Raw genomic sequence first — 22,722 nt, 5'->3', positions numbered from 1 at the left:
AACTGAATAGTTTCCAAAGGCACTGTATCTCTCAACGGTATGTCAGCCATCTCCGCGTGACATTTCTTTAACTGAGAAACGTGGAACACATCATGTACTCCTGACAATCCTTCAGGCAATTCCAACTTGTAGGCCACTTCTCCCATACGTTCCAAAACTCGATAGGGTCCTACAAATCGTGGCGCTAACTTCCCTTTAACTCCAAAACGCTTTGTTCCCCGAAGTGGAGATACTTGAAGATAAGCTCTATCTCCGACTTCGTAAACTGTCTCCTTGTGTTTAGAATCTGCATAGCTCTTCTGTCTGGACTGGGCTACCTTGAGCCTATCGCGAATCAACTTCACCTTCTGTTCAGACTCTTTAATCAAATCGGGTCCAAACAACTGGCGGTCTCCAACTTTGTCCCATGATAACGGTGTCCTGCACCTCCTTTCGTACAATGCTTCAAAAGGGGCCATCTTTAAACTGGTTTGGTAACTATTGTTGTAAGAGAACTCTGCATATGGCAAATTATCGTCCCAACTAGATCCATAATCTAGCGCACAAGCTCTCAGCATATCCTCCAAAATCTGATTTACTCTCTCGGTCTGTCCATCTGTCTGTGGATGAAAATTTGTACTGAATTCTAGCCTGGTACCCAAAGTTTCGTGCAACTGCTTCCAGAACTTTGAGGTAAACTGGGTTCCTCTATCTGATACGATACTCCTTGGAACTCCATGCAGACATACGATCCTGGTCATGTATATCTTTGTCAACTTAGCACTGGTCTAAGTGGTCTTTACTGGGATGAAATGAGCTACTTTCATCAATCGATCGACTACAACCCATATCGAGTCATAGCCTGAACGAGTCTTGGGAAATCCCGTGATAAAATCCATGCCTAGCTTATCCCACTTCCATTCGGGTATCGGTAATGGTTGTAACAATCCAGCTGGTTTCTGATGCTCTGCCTTTACTTTCTGACATACATCACAAACTGCTACATACTCCGCAATATCCTTCTTCATTCCGGTGCACCAGAAAATATCTTTCAAATCCAAATACATCTTGGTATTTCCTGGGTGAATTGAATATGGTGAATCGTGTGCCTCTTGCAAAATCAACTTCCTGATCTCCGGGTCATTGGGTACGTAAACGCGGTCTTCAAACCATAGGGTGTCGTGCTCATCCTCACGAAATCCTTTAGCTTTTCCTTTTCTCAGTTTCTCCTTTATAGCGGCAATCTCTTTGTCAGTTTTCTGAGCTTCCCTAATTCTATCCATCAAAGTTGACTAAATCTCCAATGCTGCTACATAGCCTCTCGGAACTATTTCCACATATAGTTCACGAAGATTTTCTGCTAACTCCTTGGGTATTTCTCCCGTCATTAGCGTATTGACATGGCTCTTTACGGCTTAATGCGTCAGCTACTACATTAGCCTTTCCGGGGTGATAATGCAATTTCATATCATAATCCTTGATAAGCTCCAACCATCTCGTTTGTCTGAGATTCAACTCCTTCTGTGTGAAAATGTACTTCAAACTCTTATGATTTGTGTACACCTCACAATGATTTCCAATCAGAAAATGTCTCCATGTTTTCAATGCATGTACTACGGCTGCTAACTCTAAATCATGCGTGGCATAATTCAACTCATGAGGCTTCAGTTGTCTTGAGGCATATGGAACAACTCTCCCTTCCTGCATAAGCACTGCTCCAAGTCCTCGACGTGAAGCGTCGCAATACACCTCATAATCTTTGGTTTGGTCTGGCAAAATCAACACTGGTGAGGTAACCAAACGTTTCTTCAACTCCTGGAAACTAGCCTCACATTCCTCCATCCATATGAACTTGGTATCTTTCTTCAACAACTCAGTCATAGGCTTCGCAATCTTTGAGAAATTCTTAATAAATCTCCGGTAGTATCCTGCGAGTCCAAGAAAACTCCGGATCTCTCCAACTGTTGTTGGGGCTTCCCACTTGGTCACGGTATCAACTTTAGTGGGATCAACTGCTATACCTTCTCCAGATATAACATGTCCGAGGAATCCTACTTCCTTCAACCAAAACTCACATTTGCTGAACTTGGCATATAATTGATGTTCTCTGAGCTTTCCAAGTACTAGTCGCAAATGTTCCTTATGCTCCTCTTCATTCTTTGAATAAACCAGGATATCATCAATGAACACTACGACAAACTTATCCAGGAACTCCATAAACACTTTGTTCATCATGTTCATAAAATAGGCAGGTGCGTTAGTCAGACCAAATGACATAACGGTATACTCGTACAGCCCATACCTGGTGGTAAAAGCTGTCTTAGGAATATCCTGTTCTCGAATCTTCAACTGGTGGTATCCTGATCGCAGATCGATCTTGGAAAATACCTTAGATCCTTGCAATCGATCAAATAGATAGTTGATCATTGGTAGTGGGTACTTGTTTTTGATCGTTACTTCATTCAATCCTCGATAATCAACAACCATCCTTAACGATCCATCCTTCTTTTCTACCAGAAGTACTGGCGATCCCCAAGGTGAAGAACTTGGGCGAATATATCCCTTGTCCAGTAACTCCTTAATCTGCTTCTTAATTTCCACCAAATCCTTTGCTGGCATCCTATATGGTCTCTTTGATATTGGCCCTATGCCTGGCAATAGCTCAATCAGAAACTCAATATCTCTATCCGGTGGCATGCCTGGCAACTCCTCTGGAAATACTTCAGGAAAATCCCTTACCACTGGTACTTCCTCCTGCACAACTCCTGTTAAGCAATTTACTTGAGTCCTCTTTGGCACATGTCGGGATACATACTTGATCCTTCTCCCTTCTGGGGTGGTAAGCAAAATTGACTTACTAGCACATTCAATATTCCCTTCATACTTTGATAACCAATCCATGCCTAATATCACTTCCAATCCTTGGGATTCCAATACTATTAGGTCTGAGGGAAAAACATAGTTACCAATCCTTAATGGTAACCGATCACACCATAGACTAGCCACATACTCTGCTCCAGGCGAGGTTACTAACATGGGTGACCTAAGGGCTTGGGTTGATAGGTTATACTTATCCACAAATCCCCTTGAGATGTATGAATGCGATGCACCAGTATCAAAAAGAACGAGTGCAGTAAATGACTTAACCAAAAACTTACCTATTACTGCATCAGGCTGAGCTTCAACCTCCTCCACGCTAACGTGGTTCACATGTCCCCTGTTGAAAGGGTTCGGCTTCTTCTCAGAACTTCCATTGCCATTTTGGCCTTCAGGACATTCATTGGCATAATGTCCGGTCTTCTGACACTTAAAGCAAGTGACTTGGCTTAGGTCTTTCTTGGCTGGGGTTGATGGGTTGGTGCGATTCTGGCAGTTGCTTCCTCCATTGCCATTTCCATTCTTGGTGCCATTGTGATTGTGCGAGGTACCTCCTCCATGGGTATGCTGAAAATGTCCTCTCGGTCTAGGGGTAAGACGTGGCTTCTGCTGAGCTCCTGAATTGTACTTTCCTTGTCCATACTTCCTCTTGCGATTCTCAATTTGCTGCTGCTTGCCTTCAATCATAAGAGCACGATCTACCAACTCCTGGTAGTTGTTGAAGGTGGCTACCATCAACTGCATGCTCAACTCATCATTCAGTCCTTCCAGAAACTTCTCCTGCTTAGCTGCATCTGTAGCGACGTCATCTGGGGCATAACGTGCTAACTTACTAAATTCCTCCACGTACTGGCCAACTGTCCGTCCTCCTTGGCGCAAGTTGCGAAACTCACGCTTCTTCATGGCCATAGCTCCTGCTGAAACATGTGCAGTACGAAAAGCCTGCTGAAACTGGTCCCATGTGACAGTGTCGACTGGGAAAGTGGCTGTGAAATTCTCCCACCATGATGCTGCCGGTCCTTCTAACTGATGTGCGGCAAACTTCACCTTCTCCGCATCTGTGCATCCTGCTGTGGTCAACTACCTAGCTGTCTTGTGGAGCCAATCATCTGCTACTATCGGCTCGGCGCTACTGGAAAACACCGGCGGATTCAGCCTAAGAAAACGGGCTAAGTGGTCAACAGGTGGTGGTGGTGGTGGTGGTGGGTTGTTGTTGTTGTTCCCCTAATTCTGATTCTAGACTAGCAACTGCATCAATGTGTTCTGCTGCTGGATCAACTGGGTGAGCTCCGGTGGAAAGGCAAATCCGGGGTCACGTCTCGGAGGCATCTGAGGGTTTAGAAAAGATGAGATGTAAGAATAGAGGGGGTCTAAAGAGAAAACACTACCCATATGCACATGAGGCAAAACAAACAATTCACTTCATTCAATCAAACAAGGGCATACAATCGATCTAACTATCGCAAAAGTGCTCGGACTACTATATTTACATGGTGGACTACTACTACTGATGAGGTGGTCTACTAGAAATATTCTTCGGTTGCAGACTCCATGATATCTGCTCCAGCTTCATCAACATAGTCATCATCGCTACTATCTGGTTCCGAGTCGGTGCCGTCGATGATGATGTAGTCTTCCGGGCTAATTTCCTTGGGTTCTTTGTCTTCATCTACTAGCGTAGGGCCTCCCATAAATATTCCAATCTTCTTGATCAGGTCGTCATTCTTCTCCACCAATACTTCAATTTCCTCTTCATAATCTTCACGTGTAGCCTTGAGTTCTTCCTCCAGTTCCTTGATTCTAGTCTTAGCCTTCTTCAGATCTATCATGTCGGTGCACATCTGGTTCTCCTATCATCGAATGTGCTGGTTTAACTCCTGGATAAAAGCTGCGATTGATCTATCCTTCCTGGTGCTGATCATCTCCCAGTGTTCATCTCGGCGCCCACCAATCTGGTAGATAGTATCCTTGAGATCCTTGCGTTAGACTTCTCCAATGCGTCCCATGGCGATATGAGATGCCATGCTCTTTCCTAGACTCCAAGTTGGTGCATCAAAAGAAAACTCTATGGGCTCAGTGACTGGCATGAACGTCCTTCCTGGAACTTGAACTTGAATCATCCAGCGCTCTTCTTCAGGTAAAGTGGCGTTGTAGGTTCCTGTGAAGCTTGGTACTCCTATATTCAGGTATCTAGTGACTTCCTTCAAGTGACGTTCAAAGGGTGTATCTTCATCCGGTTGCGTGAACTTATTCCTTGCATCCGCCATCCTAAAGAGTAGAAAAGATGAGGAGTCAGAAATGAGAAGAGAGTGAATAGTGATCTAGGTCTTTAGCTTAGTGGTCGTGTCCTACAGTCAGCGTGTGCTCTGATGCCATCTCTGTAGCGACCAGACCTCAAACAGTCTGATCTCTGTGCTCAGGTGTCATCCCTCGATCAGTAATGCTGACACCACATAGTACTCGGAGGATTTATAACAGAGTAGCAATCACACACTTATTACATCGAGTGACTCAATAGAGAACTTATTACAATAAATATGGCTTAAGGCCATCTAATAACGATAACAGCGGAAGGCTTGGAAGATAAGTGAGTCCATCAACTCCAACGGCGTCACTAGGTATAGAACCACGACCTAAAACTCCTTAATCGTCGTCTGAAAAGTCTGCAACATTAACGTTGCAGCCCGAAACGGGTCAGCACATGGAATATGCTGGCAAGGTAACACATAGAGAGTATTGGAATGAAACAGCTATACTATATGCATATTTGGCTGATGGAAAGCTCTATGGTTACAGTTTTGCGTAAAGCCAATTTTTCCCTACTTCAAAGGAATAAATTTATTTAACTATCATGGTAGTTGTTAAACATTGAGAATGGTTGACAGCATTCTCAATCCCAATTAAGCATCATCATTAAACATAACCCAACAAAATTAATTTAGAGTAACATGTTGAGATTCACATGATAATCCAAGTACTAGATACTCGATGTCCATAACCGGGGACACGGATAACCATGATTAGTTTATTACACTCTGCAGAGGTTTGCGCACTTTTCCCCACAAGACTCGATCGCCTCCATTTGGTTTCTCCCACTACGTGGTGTTTGAGAAGACGGATGACCGAGACATAGTCTTTCAGAAGCGTTAGCACCTTACGATCGGGTAGACCGTACCACCTACATCCCCTACATCTGCTAGTCTACCACTGTAAGAGTTTGCACGACTTAGTCAACTATGCTAGAGCCCATAATAGCTTGTGGCTGCACACGGAAGTTTCTAGTATGAATAGTCTCATGATCCCTTTGAGCCTGGGTGGCGGTCCAAAAGAAAACAGGCAAGTCCTGGAATACCCAGGTGCCTCAATCCACCCAGTTGTGTGTTTAAGTTGCCACCTTAGATAAACCATTAATTAACAAACTCACATCTATCATGGATATCACTCACCCAATCCACGTCTACTAGCATAGCATGGCATAATAAGCAAACGTAGAAGTAACTCCCAAAGGTTTGATAATAAACAGGTAATAGGTACTACCTCATCTACTTCCCATCCCACAATTTAATTAGACCCTAATCATGCAATGTGTGAGGATTGATCTAATGCAATAAAACTGGGTAGTAGAAAAAGTATAATCAAAGTGTTACTTGCCTTGCTGATGATCTGGGAAACCTAGAGATTCGAAGTAACAAGCGGCGCACTCTGGATATTCTATTACAGACAAACAAACAAGCATACAATAAGTACTCATCTAATGCACAGGTAAAACTCAAATAAGAGATCTAACCAGAAGGTTCAACTTAAGAACTCCGGTTGGCAAAAAGAATCAAATCGAACGAAGCAACGAAAGTCAAACGGCGAAAGAAAACAACTTCGTTCTAGTAATCTGGATCTAGAGCAAATTTTACAGTAGCAAAATCTTGTTTAAGTTGGTTAAACGGATAGAGGGTTTCGAGACGAAACTCTAGGCGCTTGAATCGCCTGATTCTGATGAACGAGCGAAAAGTTATACTAGAATAAAAATCGGATCAGGAATCGCGATCAGAAAAATCACGGATTTAATCCGAGAAAAAGAAAAACGACGAACGTTCGCTAGAACGAATGAACGGACGAACGCTCGCTATTTAAATAAACCAGAAAAACTGATCTATTTAAAAAAACCAAATCTAAAAAAAACGACGGAAAAACCGACGAAAACCGATCTATTTTTTTATAAAAAAAACCGATGGCACGGAAGTCGAGGCGCGGCGAACCTCGGGCGGCGGAATCCGGCGGCGGCGGCGGCGCGTGGGGCACGGGGCGGCTAGGGTTTGCTGGGGCTGGGGCTGGGCCTCTCCCCGGCTTATAAAGCCCGCCCGGGCCGGTGTCCAGGTCGGACATGGCCCGTAGGTCGGTGCGTATTTTTTTAAAAAAAATTACGCGCAGAAGAAAAATAAAAAGAAATACTAAACGGACTCCAAAAATTTCGAAATAAATTTTCACGGGCTTCTAAAATCAAGCCACACAAGGTGAACATTTATTTGGGACCTAAATGCAATTTTGAAAAACGCACATTTTTCCTAAATTCAAATAAAACACCGAAAAACTCTGAAATAAAATCTTATTTGATTTTATTATTAAATCTTCAATATTTATTTATTTTGGGAAAGTCATTTTATTCCCTCTCTCATATTTTTGTAATAGAAATAATTGATGATAAAATAAATAAAATCAAATGATCCTATTCTCAAAATTTGAGAAAACTCAAATATGAAAATAACGAAATCCCCAACTCTCTCCGTGGGTCATTGAGTTGCGTAGAATTTCTAGGATCAACCAAAATGCAAACTAAAATATGATATGCATAGATGATCTAATGTATAACATTCCAAATTGGAAATTTGGGATGTTACAGTGTGATAGCCCCAAGGTGGGCGCCAACTGTCGTGGGTTTGTCACGGCAGATGTCCTCATGAAAGGACTTAGTCGTGGAGCCATCACTACGGGTTAGCTTAAAGGGGTTAAACCGGAGAAGGGCCACGAGGGGTTTTATACTAGTTCGGCCCCTTCGATGAAGGTAAAAGCCTATGTCTAGTTGTGCTTGGTATTGCTGGGGTTTGGATGACCAGGGAGCGAATCCGCTTTGCCTGGCTCTCAAGTTGTTGTCTCTTCTCCTTAAACCACTGCCGGGTCGTCCCTTTATATACATAGGTTGACGCCCGCCGGTTTACAAAGTCCGGAGGCCGGATCATAAACGTGTCCGGCTCGGTCTCTATTCCTTCTAACTTACAATACAAGTTATATGAAAGAATCAGTTTACATCTACAGGCCATAACCCGCCTTTAGGCCTTGGGCCTTCGTAAAGCGCCACCATCCTCATGTCTTTATGGGCTTCTATATTCATGGAATTAACCCGGCCACTCCTAGCCGGTTTACCTCCAGTAGTCATATCCCCAACAGGTACAATAGTGATCCAGGAGTGGATCACTGGACAGCGGTCAAAATTATCCTTAGTGGACTAAGCAAATATTTCTTGGTTATGGAGGTGATAAAAGAGTTCGTCGTAAAGAGTTACATCGCTGCAAGCTTTTGACACCGATCTAGATGACTCTAAGTCTCGATCTAGATACATATTGAAAGTGGGAGCAATTAGCTAGAGTAGCTCCATGCAGAGTATTGTAGGCATAGAAATTTGCAAAATACATACGGATCTGAATGTTGCAGACCCGAAGACTAAACTTCTCTCACAAGCAAAACATGATCACTCTTTGGGTGTTAATCACATAGCGATGTGAACTAGATTATTGACTCTAGTAAACCCTTTGGGTATTAGTCACATGAATATGTGAACTAATCACATAAAGATGTGAACTATTGGTGTGAAATCACATGACGATGTGAACTAGATTATTGACTCTAGTGCAAGTGGGAGACTCAAGGAAATATGCCCTAGAGACAATAATAAAATTGTTATTTATATTTCCTTATATCACGATAAATGTTTATTATTCATGCTAGAATTGTATTAAACAGGAAACTTAGTACATGCGTGAAGACATAGACAAACAGAGTGTCCCTAGTATGCCTCTACTTGACTAGCTCGTTAATCAAAGATGGTTAAGTTTCCTAGCCATAGACATGTGTTGTCATTTGATGAATGGGATCACATCATTAGAGAATGATGTGATGGACAAGACCCATCTGTTAGCTTAGCACTATGATCGTTTAGTTTATTGCTATTGCTTTCTTCATGACTTATACATGTTCCTCAGACTATGAGATTATGCAACTTCCGAATACAGGAGGAACACCTTGTGTGCTATCAAACGTCACAATGTAACTGGGTGATTATAAAGATGCTCTATAGGTGTCTCTGATGGTGTTTGTTGAGTTGGCATAGATCGAGATTAGGATTTGTCACTCCGTGTATCGGAGAGGTATCTCTGGGCCCTCTCGGTAATGCTCATCACTGTAAGCCTTGCAAGCAATGTGACTAATGAGTTAGTTGCGGGATGATGCATTACAGAACGAGTAAAGAGACTTGCCGGTAACAAGATTGAACTAGGTATGATGATACCGACGATCGAATCTCGGGCAAGTAACATACCGATGACAAAGGAAACAACGTATGTTATTATGCGGTTTGACCGATAAAGATCTTCATAGAATATGTAGGAACCAATATGAGCATCCAGGTTCCGCTATTGGTTATTGACCGGAGATGAGTCTCGGCCATGTCTATATAGTTCTCGAACCCGTAGGGTCCGCACGCTTAACGTTCAATGACGATCGGTATTATGAGTTTATGTGTTTTGATGTACCGAAGGTAGTTCGGAGTCTCGGATGAGATCACGGACATGACGAGGAGTCTTGAAATGGTCGAGACATAAAGATTGATATATTAGATGACTATATTCGGACACCGGAATGGTTCTGAGGTGTATCGGGTATTTATCGGAGTGCTAGAAGGGTTATCGGAACCATCGGGGAAGTTATGGGCCTTATTGGGCCTTAAGGGGGAGAGAAAGAGCAGCCAAGGGCTGCCCCCCCATGGGCCTAGTCCGAATTGGACTAGGGGGGCGCCCCCTCCTTCCTGCTCCTTCCCCTCTCCTTCCTTCTTCTCCTAGTAGGACTAGGAAAGGGGGGGTCCAACTCCTACTAGGAATAGGATTGCCCCCCTCGGGCGCGCCCTATAGGGCCGGCCGGCCTCCCCCTTGCTCCTTTATATACGGGGGCAGGGGCACCCTAGAACACACAAGTTGACAACTATTTTAGCCATGTGCGGTGCCCCCTCCATAGAAACACACCTCGGTCATATTTTGTCGTAGTGCTTAGGCGAAGCCCTGCGTCAGTAACTTCATCATTTCCATCAACACGCCGTCGTGCTGACGAAACTCTCCCTCGGCCTCAGATGGATCTAGAGTTCGAGGGACGTCACCAAGCGGAACGTGTGCAGATCGCGGAGGTGCCGTGCGTTCGGTACTTGATCAGTTGGATCGCGAAGACGTTCGACTACATCAAGCGTGTTACTTAAACGCTTCTGCTTTCGGTCTACGAGGGTACATGGACACACTCTCCCCACTCGTTGCTATGCATCTCCTAGATAGATCTTGCGTGATCATAGGAAATCTTTTGAAATACCGCGTTCCCCAACAGCAATTGCTTTCCTCGCTCGAACTCATTTGCTTTGGTTTGTGTTCGTCCCGTGTGTTCGAGACCATATGGTGTGACACATATGAGCTATCCTATCTATATCTATCTATGTCAAGTACTTTATGTTAGTAATCATTTGTGAGATATATCTTGTTTATTCTCTCATTCATATGCTCACATAGTATCACTTGCATGCTTTCATCTTCTATCTATGCAAGTATGGTTTGGTCTATAAAATATAGGGGGAGTGTGGATCCTATATGTGTGCACTTTGCATTCCAAAAGCATATTTAAAATAGTGCACACATCTAGGTAGAGCATGTCTATATTTTGTAGATTGTGGGGTTGCACACCTGTTCTTGCTATATCCTTTGTGCAAATCCCACGTTGTCATGAATCCACCAAAAAGGGGGAGATTGTTAGGACATATTTCTCCCTAAGTGGTTTTGGTGATTGATGACAACAAGTTTGTAGACTAATTGTGTGCATTGAGCTTTTCAGACTATCAAGCATATGGCACAAGACGATTCGTGCCCCTCGAAGTTTCAAGAGAAGACAGTTTTCTTTCTCGTGATTCTTTTCTGCTGGACTTGAGTCGTAGGGAAAACCCTACTATCAAGAGGGGGTTCGCACCGGAAAGTTTTGGGTGGAATCAACACGCACACTTTTCTTGCACCCATCATTTCCTTGGAGTTGTCCCCTGTTTGCATCGGAGTAGGGGAGAAGAGCCACAAGCGGTAGTACCGCTGGTTGTAGCGATAGTACCGCCTATAGGCGGTATAGTGCCGCTGTAACCGCCGTTCGCACTACCGCTCGTGGCTGGGACCTCGATTTGTTATGTCGGGTCCTACGGTGGTGTCTCTGGGTGACTACCGTGCTACCCGTTTGTCCTCAGAAAATGGGCGGTTGTAGCAGCGGTAGTACCGCTCCTACTACCGCGGCTACCACCGCCCATTCCTCTGTTTTTCTCCCATGTTCTTCTTTCTCCTGTGTATCCTGTAAGGAGCGGTAGTACCGCTCGTCTGCGGGCTGTGAGATGTATAACGGTTGGATTTATCCCCCCACTATAAAAGGGGGTCTTCTTCCCCAAGAAGATTCACCTCTTCCTACCCTAACTTCATTGTTGCTCCAAAACTCATTTTCACCTGATCTTTCTCCCTAGCCCGTCAAACTTGTTGATTTTCTAGGGATTGGTTGAGAAGGCCCGGATCTACACTTCCACCAAGAGAAATTTGATTTCCCCCACTAATCCCTTGCGAATCTTGCTACTCTTGGGTGTTCGAGCACCCTAGACGGTCGAGGTCACCTCGGAGCCACATTTCATTGTGGTGAAGCTCCGTGGTGTTTTTCGGAGCCTCCAATCAAGTTGTGGAGAATGCCCCAACCTTGTTTGTAAAGGTTCGGTTGCCGCCTTCAAGGGCACCACTAGTGGAATCATGGCATCTCACATTATGTGAGGGCGTGAGGAGAATACGGTGGCCCTAGTGGCTTCTTGGGGAGCATTGTGTCTCCACACCGCTCCAACGAAGACGTACCCCTCAAAGGGAAGGAAATTCCGTAACACATCCTCGTCTCCACCGGCTCCACTTGTGGTTATCTCTTACCTTTATTTTGTGCAAGCTATTGTAGTGTTGTATCCTTTGCTTGCTATTGTAGTTGTCATTGCTAGCATCATATAGGTTGCTCACCTAGTTGCAAATCTAGACAACCTATTTGTTGCTAACCCTAATTTGTTAAGAAAAGTTAAATTTTGGTAGTTGCTTATTCACCCCCTCTAGTCAACCATATTGATTCTTTCAGTTTTGCTTTACATAAGAGTTCGTCTAGGTTTATCCTTTGCTACCAAAAGGATTGGGTCACCTTGCTGCACATTTGCTACACTTATTACTCGTTACCCGTTACGGATTATCTTACTACCAAACTATCTATTATCGATAATTTCAGTGCTTGCAGAAAATACCTTGCTAAAAACACTTACCATTTTATTCTGCTGCTCGTTGGATCGACACTCTTAATTATCGAGAGGTCTACAATCGATCCCCTGTACTTGTGGGTCATCAGCATAACATCTTGAGATTTTATGAAGTCACCACAGACGCCTCGCAGTCGACGGGAATGTCTTCTCCCGCTGAACGAACATCACCGAAGTCTGAAATAAAACCAGAAATAATACGAGCACCAACGTCAAGTCTAGGACTTGAACTCTGGTGGGCTGGCGACACCACCGTCCTCCTAACCATCTAAAGATGTCTTAGCGTTACCTACATGAGCCTTTTGCAGTGTCTATCCCTTATGTGGCTGAAATATAATTTTGCCATCACTCGAGTCATGTGAGAAACAACGAGAGATATGTTTGTTCTTCCTTAAGACATTTTCTTCCCCAACAAATTTCACCTCCCCTGGCGTGATTTATTTTCCTCCGAGCCTTCGACCTACCCAGCCCTAACAACTTGCTCCCGCCCGCGCTCCCCCACCGCGGTTGTCGGCACTATCCCACACACCTCACCACCCTGCCCTCACATGTATTGCTGTCGCCCTATCCATCCCACTAACCCACTCCCCTCCTTTTCTAGGGTCGACGACGACTCTTCGTACCCCCCTTTCCCTTCCCACACCAGTCGGCCCTCTTCCTCGTCTCTGTCTGGGACGTCACAACCCTCTGCCGCTCCTAGCGCATCCCCATCTCCGGCGAGGTCATGACTCGGTTGCCCCTAGGTGGGCGTTCCTCGCTGGCGCTCGTCACGGCGCCTCGATCTTCAGTCTCGTGCGAAATCGACTGACGCGAGCGAAAATTTGAGGCACCTAATATTTAGCAAACACACTTTTGCAGATGTCACCTGGGCGAACCCTAGACATCGGAACAAAATTCCGCACAAGTACTCAAATATTCTTTTTGTTATATATAAGACTTTGGCGGGCGAAGAGAGTGAACAAGACACTAAAGCCCATGATATGATGAATTTCCACGGGTGCTTACTTGCGTTCCCCCTGCTATTGTAAAATTCTGATAGAGCAAACAAATTTGTTACGTACCACGTAAGATGTAACTGTAATTAGCGAAGAAGCAACAGCCGCCAGTAATCGTTTGGCTGATTCCACATGTCACTCTGGGTCTAGCCATGGCAAAAGCACCAACAACAGATCGGCCGATCAATCAGCCAACACGGTCATTTTCCACGACGCAGGCAAAATACCAAGTCATCATTCCAGCAACAGCTCAAGACACATGTGTTCCAAATTAGCACTGCGTCAAATGAGATCTCTGTTCAGTCCACCAAACGGAGAGATTCCCCGTGTGGCAGACTCCATGATCGAGACGTGCGCCGTGTTCCGAACGACCTATTCGTGCCGTCGCCCCGGCCGGCCGGCTGACGCGGATGGAGAAGAGTCCCTCCCGGCCGGCATCTGGCGCCTCCACCTTGTTCCCTGGCCACAGCACACGCGCCAAACGCACACCGGCCTTTGAAAACTTCGCCGCCTTTGTCCGCTTGCAGCTGCAACGACCCGTGCGTGCCAGCCAGCGCCATGCATGCAGCCATATCCCGGGCTCCTTAATTCACGTCAAGAAATCACAGAGCTCTCAGTCCAGCATACCGGGGTTCAGTGAGCTGTGCTCGATCTTCATCACATCATGGGGAGGATTCCTGCCGTGGCTGCTGCCGTCATAGTGGCCTTACTGGTGTGCTGCTCGTGTGGGGTTCGAGGTAAGGAGGACGACGATGTGCTGGACTCCCTCGTCGATTTCCTGACCAAGCTCGCCGGTGGCGACCAGAAGACGGCGGGCGACTTCGGCTGGGACGCGTCGACCGACCCCTGCGACGGCACCGGCGGCCGCAACGGCAGCGACTCGAAGTGGGGAGGGACCGTCAAGTGCTTCGAGAACGGCGCGAGCAACGCCGGCCTGATCAAGGTTATCGATCTCCAGTCCCTGGGTCTCAGCGGCACCATCGACGCGGAGTTGCTCTGCGCCGCGCCGGCGCTCCGCGTGGTGAGCCTGCAGAACAACACGCTGCGCGGCGGCCTCCCCGCGGGCGTCTCGGCCTGCTCGGGCCTCACCCACCTCTACGTCGACCGCAACCAGCTCTCCGGCGCCCTGCCGAGCTCCCTTGGCAACCTCAGGAAGCTCCACGTGCTCGACGTCTCCAGGAACGACTTCTCCGGCGAGATCCCCGCCGGCCTCAGCGCCGTCCGCGGCCTCATAAGGTTCAACGCCAACGACAACCACCTCCAAGGCACCATTCCTGATTTCGATCTCGACAAGTTCGAGACCTTCAACGTGTCCAACAACAACCTCACCGGACCTATCCCCAAGAAGACCGGACGCTTCCGCGACGACAGCTACGCGGCCAACGCCGCCGGCATGTGCGGAGAGCCCGTGTTCTCCCCGTGTCCCTCCGGGGAGAGCAAATCAAAGAAGACGCGAAGGATCCTCATGTACCTCGGGTACGTCCTCCTCGGCGCCGTCATCGTGGCATTCGTCGTGTACAAGCTCTGCTCCAGGAAGAGGAACAAGCTGGGAAAGAAGGCCATGGTTGGCAAGGACATGTTCGACAGCAGCAACCCGACGACGACGACGACAAGCAAGTCGGCGTCGGCCTACTCGCTGCCGGCTTCGGCGGAGCGGAGCCCGGCGCGCAAGGGCGCGGCGTCGACGTCGCTGGTGGTGCTGCGGCGTTCGGGCACGGCCTCGGTCACGTCGACGGCGGCGGCCGCGGCGGCCAAGGACCTGCGGTTCGAGGACCTGCTCAAGTCTCCCGCGGAGCTGCTGGGGCGCGGGCGGTACGGGAGCTCGTACAAGGTGGCGGTGCCCGGCGGGGCGGCGCTGGCGGTGAAGCGGGTGAAGGACGCGTCGGTGAGCGACGACGAGTTCCGGCGGCGGATGGAGCGGGTCGCGCGCGCGAGGCACCCGGCCGTCCTGCCGCCGCTTGCATTCTACTGCGCCGCGCAGGAGAAGCTGGTGGTCTACGAGTTCCAGAGCAACGGCAGCCTCCACAGGCTACTCCACGGTATGCCCCTTCGCTCCTCTCGTTACAATATAATGTCAGAGAAGAGAAAATACAATCTGCCCCACATCACATAGATTCAAACAAGAAAGTTTCAACACTTGGAACATCATATTATCCAAAATTAAGATAATTTTGTACACGAAAGAAGAGATTAGATCCGTTCACTGGATGTATGGTCTGAAAGTTGGAAATTCGAATTTCTTTTAGGAAAGAAACGCCAAGAATTCACCAATTCGAAGTGACTTATTTCTTGTATGGAATGCAGACATATATACAGTTTTCTTTTTTGCGGGGGCAGACATATATATAGTTGAGTTGTAGTACAAATTAGAGAATATCATATGGGCAATCTTGTGGCTAGTTGCCCTCATGCACATTTTTGTAGCAATCGTCATGAACAATCTGCTAACACATGCCAACTTTTATGAATTCTTCCAGAAGATAAACATTTCCTGATTCTTTCATCGTGCATTAGTTCTTGTAAGATTATGCTACCTCGAGCATTAGTTCGTAGCAAAATGTTATTCCGAGCGAAGAAAATAACGATGTTCTTCTCGATGATTATTTGCAGGCTCTATAGAGAGCAGCCAGGCCCCCCTTGACTGGCCGGCGCGCCTTCACATTGCTACAAAGGTGGCCGACGGCATGGCCTTCTTACACGCCGCCATGCGCGGCGACGGCGCGAGCTCCTACGCCTCCTCCACGTCCTCCTCCATCGACTCTGCGGCGGCGGCGGAAGGCGCCATCGCCCACGGTGCCCTCAAGTCCACCAACATCCTCTTCACGGCCGGCATGGAGCCCTGCATCAGCGAGTACGGCGTCGTCGCGCCGCCGCTGGCCGCCGCCGTCGGCAGCAGCCGGAGCTCCGGCCTCCGCGCGGACGTGCGCGCCTTCGGCGTGCTTCTGCTGGAGCTGCTCACGGGGAAGGCCACGGCGGCGCAGGGCGACGGCGCGGAGCTGGCGCGCTGGGTGACCTCGGTGATCCAGGAGGAGTGGACCGCCGAGGTGTTCGACCGCGCGCTGCTCTCCCGCGACGGCGTCAGCGAGCAGCGGATGGTGCGGCTGCTGCAGGTCGCCATGAGGTGCATCGACGCCTCGCCCGGCGAGGTGCCGCCGACCATGAGGGAGGTCGCCGGGATGATCAATGCCATTCGCGAGGAGGACGACAGGTCTGTGTCCATGGAAGCGTGACAGGAGCACCGAACCAATCGGCAGTCTGAGAGTTCTCCAACCTCTGATCGGTGCTATATATATGTGTGTAAGCATATCTAGTTAGTTGCATTTGAGATCATATTCATCACACTCCCATTTTGTACTTTCCTTCACTCAGTGACTACAGAGAACTCTAGTCTTAATTTTTCCGTTTATATGGATACCAACATTGCACACACACAGTTGTGTGCATCATACACAACTGTTCATGGAAATAATATTCACGCTCAACGAACTACTCGCTCTTATCTGATTGTAAGATTTGGCTAGCAAACTTTTTGTAACCAAAGATAATACTATTGACGGTGAGCGTGCTTGGATCCAGGATTTTTTTTTTTTTTTTGAGAAACCGGCTGAAGCACCATCTTTTCATATACTCCCTCCGTTCCTAAATATAAGTCTTTATAGAGATTTCACTATGGACCACATACATATGTATCTATATGCATTTTAGAATATAGATTCACTCATTTTGCTTTGTATGTGGTCCATAGTGGATTCTCTCCAAAGACTTATATTTAGAAATGGAGGGAGTAGAAGATAACAAAATGACAGCCTTTGCACAAAGCATCGCCGGTCAAAAAAGAAAATTACAATCAATATTGATGAACCCCTTGCGCATGCCTCCAACGTCTGTCACCTGACTCTGGCACCACCGAAGGAAAATGGGACGAATCACCTCTTCACCCGAGCTCGATGCGGCTCCATGGTTGATATGCAACTTTGCGAACCTTCAAAGTGATTTACCAAAGGCCATTGAAAGATCTGGCCGGGGTAGCACCCATGACACGCCATCGAACTCCAGATCTGACACCCCCGCACGACTAAGAGCCGGAGAAGGAAACCATACGTGCTAACCACCAACCACGATCCCAACACATGATCCATCTTCCAGATGTCGTCGATGTAGACCACTATCTACATCCGCTTCTGGACTACCTCCCAAGCTCCACATCGGCGATGGAGCGGATGTCATCGCAAAGGTGGAGCCGAGGACACAAGTCCATCACAAGGATGTCATCGTCGTGGCATCTCTTCTTATAAAGACTAGTTCTCAAATCCATCACCGACCATAAAGCTGATTATGTCGTCGCCGTGACATCTCCTCTTAAAAAAGACCAGTTCTCAAATCCATCACCGACCATAAAAGCCGATTACATCGTCGCCGTGACACCTCCTTAACATGTGAATTAGTTGCTACTTTAACATGAGAAGTTTTATAAGAAAGAATTGTTGTTATGATGCTAGAAAAAGTGATTGAAATTGTCATTGATCAAACGTGTGCACTTTGCTAGCATTCACACTTCATAAATTATTTTTTTTATCATTTACCTACTTGAGGACGAGTAGAAATTAAGCTTGGGGATGCTGATACGTCTCCAAAGTATCTATAATTTATGAAGTATTCATGCTAATATATTATCATTCTTGAATGTTTTACAATCATTTTATAGCAACTTTATATCATTTTTTGGGACTAATCTATTGACCCAGTGCCTAGTGTCGGTTGTTGTTTTTTGTTTTTTTACATCGCAGGAAATCAATATCAAATGGAGTCCAAACACCGTGAAAATTTTTGTGGATTTTTTATGGACCAGAAGACCACCAGTGGGCCAGAGTAGTACCTGGGGGTGCCCCGGGGGGGGGGGGGCACAACCCACCAGGGTGTGCCTAGAGGCCCAGGCGCGTCCAGATGGGTTGTGCCCACCTCGGTGGCCTCCCACACCACCTCTTCCCCCTATAAATTTCCAAATATTCCAAAACCATCGGGGGTAACCCTAGATGAGAAGTTCCGCCGCCGCAAGGTTCTGTAGCCACCGAAAATCTATCTAGACCCCGTTCCGGCACTCTATCGGAGGGAGGAATCATCATCAGTGGCCATCTTCATCATCCCGGCGGCCACCACGATGAGGAGGGAGTAATCCACCCTCGGGGATGAGGGTTTATACCAGTAGCTATGTGTTTAATCTCTCTCTCTCTCGTGTTCTTGAGATGTCACGATCTTGATGTATCACGGGCTTTGTTAATATAGTCGGATCATATGGTGTTTTCTCCTCTCTATCTTGTTGTGATGAATTGAGTTTTTCCCTTCGAGATTTCGTTGTTATCGGATTGAATACTTTTATGGATTTGAGTGCACTTGATATATGTCTTGCATATGAATACTCGTGGTGACAATGGGGTATCATATTGATTCACTTGATATGTGTTTTGGCACTCAACTCGCGGATTCCCGCGGTGACATTGGGGTAATCTATGCATGGGGGTTGATGCACGTTCTCGTCTTTTGTTTCTCCGGTAGAAATCTTGGGCACTCTTTGAAGTTCTTTGTGTTGGATTGAGTATTATGAATCTGAAATTATTTGGTGTTATTTTAGTACGAACTCTTGGATAGATCGATCAGAAAGAATAACTTCGAGGTGGTTTCATACCCTACAAACAATTTCTTTTTATATTCTCCGCTAGATAGGAACTTTGGAGTGATTTTTCATCGCACGTTGAGGGATGGTTATATGATCCAATTATATTAGCATTGTTGAGAGGTTGCACTAGCGAAAGTACGGACCCTAGGCCTCATTTTCAAGCATTGCAATACCGTTTTGTGCCCGTTTACTATTTGCTACATTGTTGTTTTTATGTATTTAGATTATAAAAATATATTTCTACCATCCATATTACACTTTGATCACCATCTCTTCACCGAACTAGTGCACCTATACAAATTGCCATTGTATTGGGTATGTTGGGGACACAAGATATTTCTTGTATTTGATTGTAGGGTTGTTTGAGGGAGACCATCTTCATCCTACGCCTCCCACAGATTGATAAACCTTAGGTCATCCACTTTAGGGAAAATTGCTATTGTCCTACAAAACTCTGCGCTTGGAGGCCCAACACGTGTCTATAAGAATAAAGTTGCGTAGTAGACATCAAGCTCTTTTCTGGCACCGTTGCTGGGGAGGCTAGGTAAGTGGCACTCACATCCCATCAAGGAAGCTCTTTTCTGGCGTCGTTGCTAGGGAGGTGAGTGCTTCAAGGTATATCTTTAGATCTTGCAATCGAATCTTTTAGTTTCTTGTTTTATCACTAGTTTGGTTTATAAAAGAAAACTACATAAAAATGGAGTTGAAGTTGCATCATATTATTGATCATCTTTATAATATCTTTCGTGAAAATGATGGAAAGGAAAATTGTGCTCAATTGATAGAAGAAGAATTCAATATAATGTTTGGTATAAATGATGAGCATGATTGCAATGTTGTTAGTATGAATTCTTTGAATATCCATGGTGCTAATGATATGCAAAGCCATAAGCTTGGGGATGCCATGTTTGATGAAGATGATATTTTTAGTTCCCCAAGTTTTGATGAGAAAATTTATTATAATGATTGCATGTCTCCTATTTATGATAATTATAATGATGAAAGTGGATTTGGAGAGGTCATGACTTTATTTAGTGATGAATCCACCATTTTGGATGAGGCTTCAATTGACTATGATAACAAAGTTGCTATCTATGATGATTATGGTGATGACATGTATGCTATAAAGAATAATGATAACCACGAAACTTGTCATCATAATTTTAATTTTCACTCTCATGATAGTCATTTTGTTGAGATTGCTCCCACTACTATTGATGAGAAGAAATTTACTTATGGGGAGAATAATAAATTTTCTATGCTTTTGTGTCATGAAAAGAATACTTTATGTGATGGTCATATTGTTGAATTTCTTCATGATGCTACTGAAAAATTATTATGAGGGAGGAACTTATGCTTGTAGGAATTGCAATAATATCAAGTTTCCCCTCTATGTGTTGAAAATCTTGAAGTTGTGCTTGTTTTGCCTTCCTATGCTAGTTGATTCGTGTTCCCATAAATTGTTTGCTCACAAAATCCCTATGCATAGGAAGTGGGTTAGACTTAAATGTGCTTGACATGTGATTCATGATGCTCTCTTTATGTTTCAATCCTTATGTTTTATGCGAGCATCATTGAACTCATCATGCCTAGCTAAAAGGCATTAAAGAAAAGCGCTTGTTGGGAGACAACTCAACACTTTTACCCCCTATTTTTGTGTGTTCACATGATTATGCTACTATAGTAATCATGTTTTACAGATTTTGTTTCGATAAAGTGCCAAGTAAGACCTTTGGGATGGTCTATGGTGATAATTGATTTGATCTTGATGAAAAACAGAAACTTTTGCGCTCAGGAAAATAATTCTTATTTTTAACAGAACGTGATAAAATACTAATTCTTTTTGCAAAAGATTAATAGACAAATTTCCCAGGTTGTCCTAATTTTTCAGAATTTTTGGAGTAGCATAAGTATGGTTGGAGTACAGATTACTACAGACTGTTCTGTTTTTGACACATTCTGTTTTCAATGCATAGTTTGCTTGTTTTCTAGCTTCTATGGCTTATATTGCTCAATATAAATTGTGGAAATGATATGGTACAGTAGGCATTGTGTGAGAAAAATTATGGATCTTGTCTTTGACAGTACCAAAGTGAAACGGTTTGCTCTTTATCATACTAACCTATCTCACGAAGTTTCGTTAAGTTTTGTGTGATTGAAGTTTTCAAATTTTGGGTGAGACATCGATATGAGGAGAATAAGGAGTGACAAGACCCTAAGCTTGGGGATTCCCAAGACACCCCAAGTTAATATTCAAGGAAGATCCAAGAAACTAAGTCCGGGGCATCCCCTCTTTCGTCTCCAACATTATCGGTAACCTCACTTGGAGCTATGTTTTCATTCGTCACATGATATGAGTTTTACTTGGAGCATCATTTTATTTTGTTAGGATTTTCTTGCTGTTATTTATAATAATGTTTTGAATCTTTTATTTCAAAAAAAAATGTCAAGTATAGCCTTTGCCATGCTTATTTTGCAAGTATACATGTTGCTGTTTCAAAACAGAAAGTTTATCATTGTTGCAAAAATTCTCTAGAAAAGTCAGAATGTGATAAAATGTTGAAACTTTTTGCACAATAAGCTCTGATAAATTTTCTATAGTATGGTAAATTTTCATAATTTTTGGAGTTAAATAATTATTGATACTCTTGCATTCTTTACTGACTGTACTATTTTGGCAGATTGTTGTTATGTTTGCATTGTTTGTATAGCCTTATGAATGGTGGTGAGGATGTGGAAGAGCTAGTCATATAGTCCTTTAAGCTTGATTCCTTTTATCGGTTAGCAAGGAGTTTGAAGCTTGAGTACTTTGAAGAGCATTTAAGAACAGGTCATAAGCAATTCTAAGTGGCAGAGATGACTCATGGGACCTCGTCAGATAAGCATATCCTATGGTAAATGTGGTACCTGGTCCAGTCAACTTGGAAGAAGAAACTGACCACTAGTGGGTGTCAATTAAAAAGTCACTTTGTGGATAACGCTTCTAGCATATGTTTGCTTGTTTAATGATTCTATTTGAGGATAGGAGTATTAAATATGCAGAGGAATTTAGTATGCAATGTTGAATAATAATTTTAGTGATTTGCTACAGTAGATAAATGATAAGGTTTTTACATTGGTTTATACTAACTTATCTCACGAGTTCTTGTTGAGTTTTGTGTGGATAAAGTTTTTAAGATTTAGGGAAACCATGATATAAAAGGAATTAAGGAGACACAAAAGCTCAAGCTTGGGGATGACCAAGGCACCCCAAGATATTATTTAAGAAGTCTCAAGTATCTAAGCTTGGGGATGCCCCATTAGGCATCCCACCTTTCTTGTACAAGAATTATCGGTGAGTATCGGTTGAGCCTAAGTTTTTGCTTCTTCACATGATGTGTGCTATGCTTGGAAAGTAATTTTATTTTGTTTTGCTTGCTGTTTTAATAAAATACTTAGATCTGAAACTTTTAAATAAGAGAGAGTCCTCAAATAGCTACCTATTTACTTAACTACTCGCTTGATCTTCACTTATATCTTTTTGGAGTAGCTTGTCATTAACTCTTGTGCTTCACTTATATCCTATGAGTAAATTGTTGAATGAATTGAAGATC

The 22,722-nt window shown here is 44.8% G+C and overlaps 1 protein-coding gene across 1 annotated transcript; it reads left to right on the top strand.

Moving 5' to 3' along the window:
• The first annotated feature begins 13,882 nt into the window (after positions 1 to 13,882).
• On the top strand, positions 13,883 to 16,928 carry LOC125556062 (probable inactive receptor kinase At2g26730). Its single transcript, XM_048718864.1, has 2 exons — positions 13,883 to 15,494; positions 16,066 to 16,928. The coding sequence occupies exons 1-2, from the start codon at positions 14,120 to 14,122 to the stop codon at positions 16,683 to 16,685; spliced, it is 1,995 nt and encodes a 664-aa protein (XP_048574821.1). The 5' UTR covers positions 13,883 to 14,119; the 3' UTR covers positions 16,686 to 16,928.
• The last annotated feature ends 5,794 nt before the right edge of the window (positions 16,929 to 22,722 follow it).

The sequence above is a fragment of the Triticum urartu genome, chromosome 5 (assembly GCF_003073215.2).
Source record: "Triticum urartu cultivar G1812 chromosome 5, Tu2.1, whole genome shotgun sequence".
NCBI lineage: Eukaryota > Viridiplantae > Streptophyta > Magnoliopsida > Poales > Poaceae > Triticum > Triticum urartu.
Note: the sequence above shows the minus strand (reverse complement) of the source record. Positions and strands in the feature narration are given on the sequence as shown.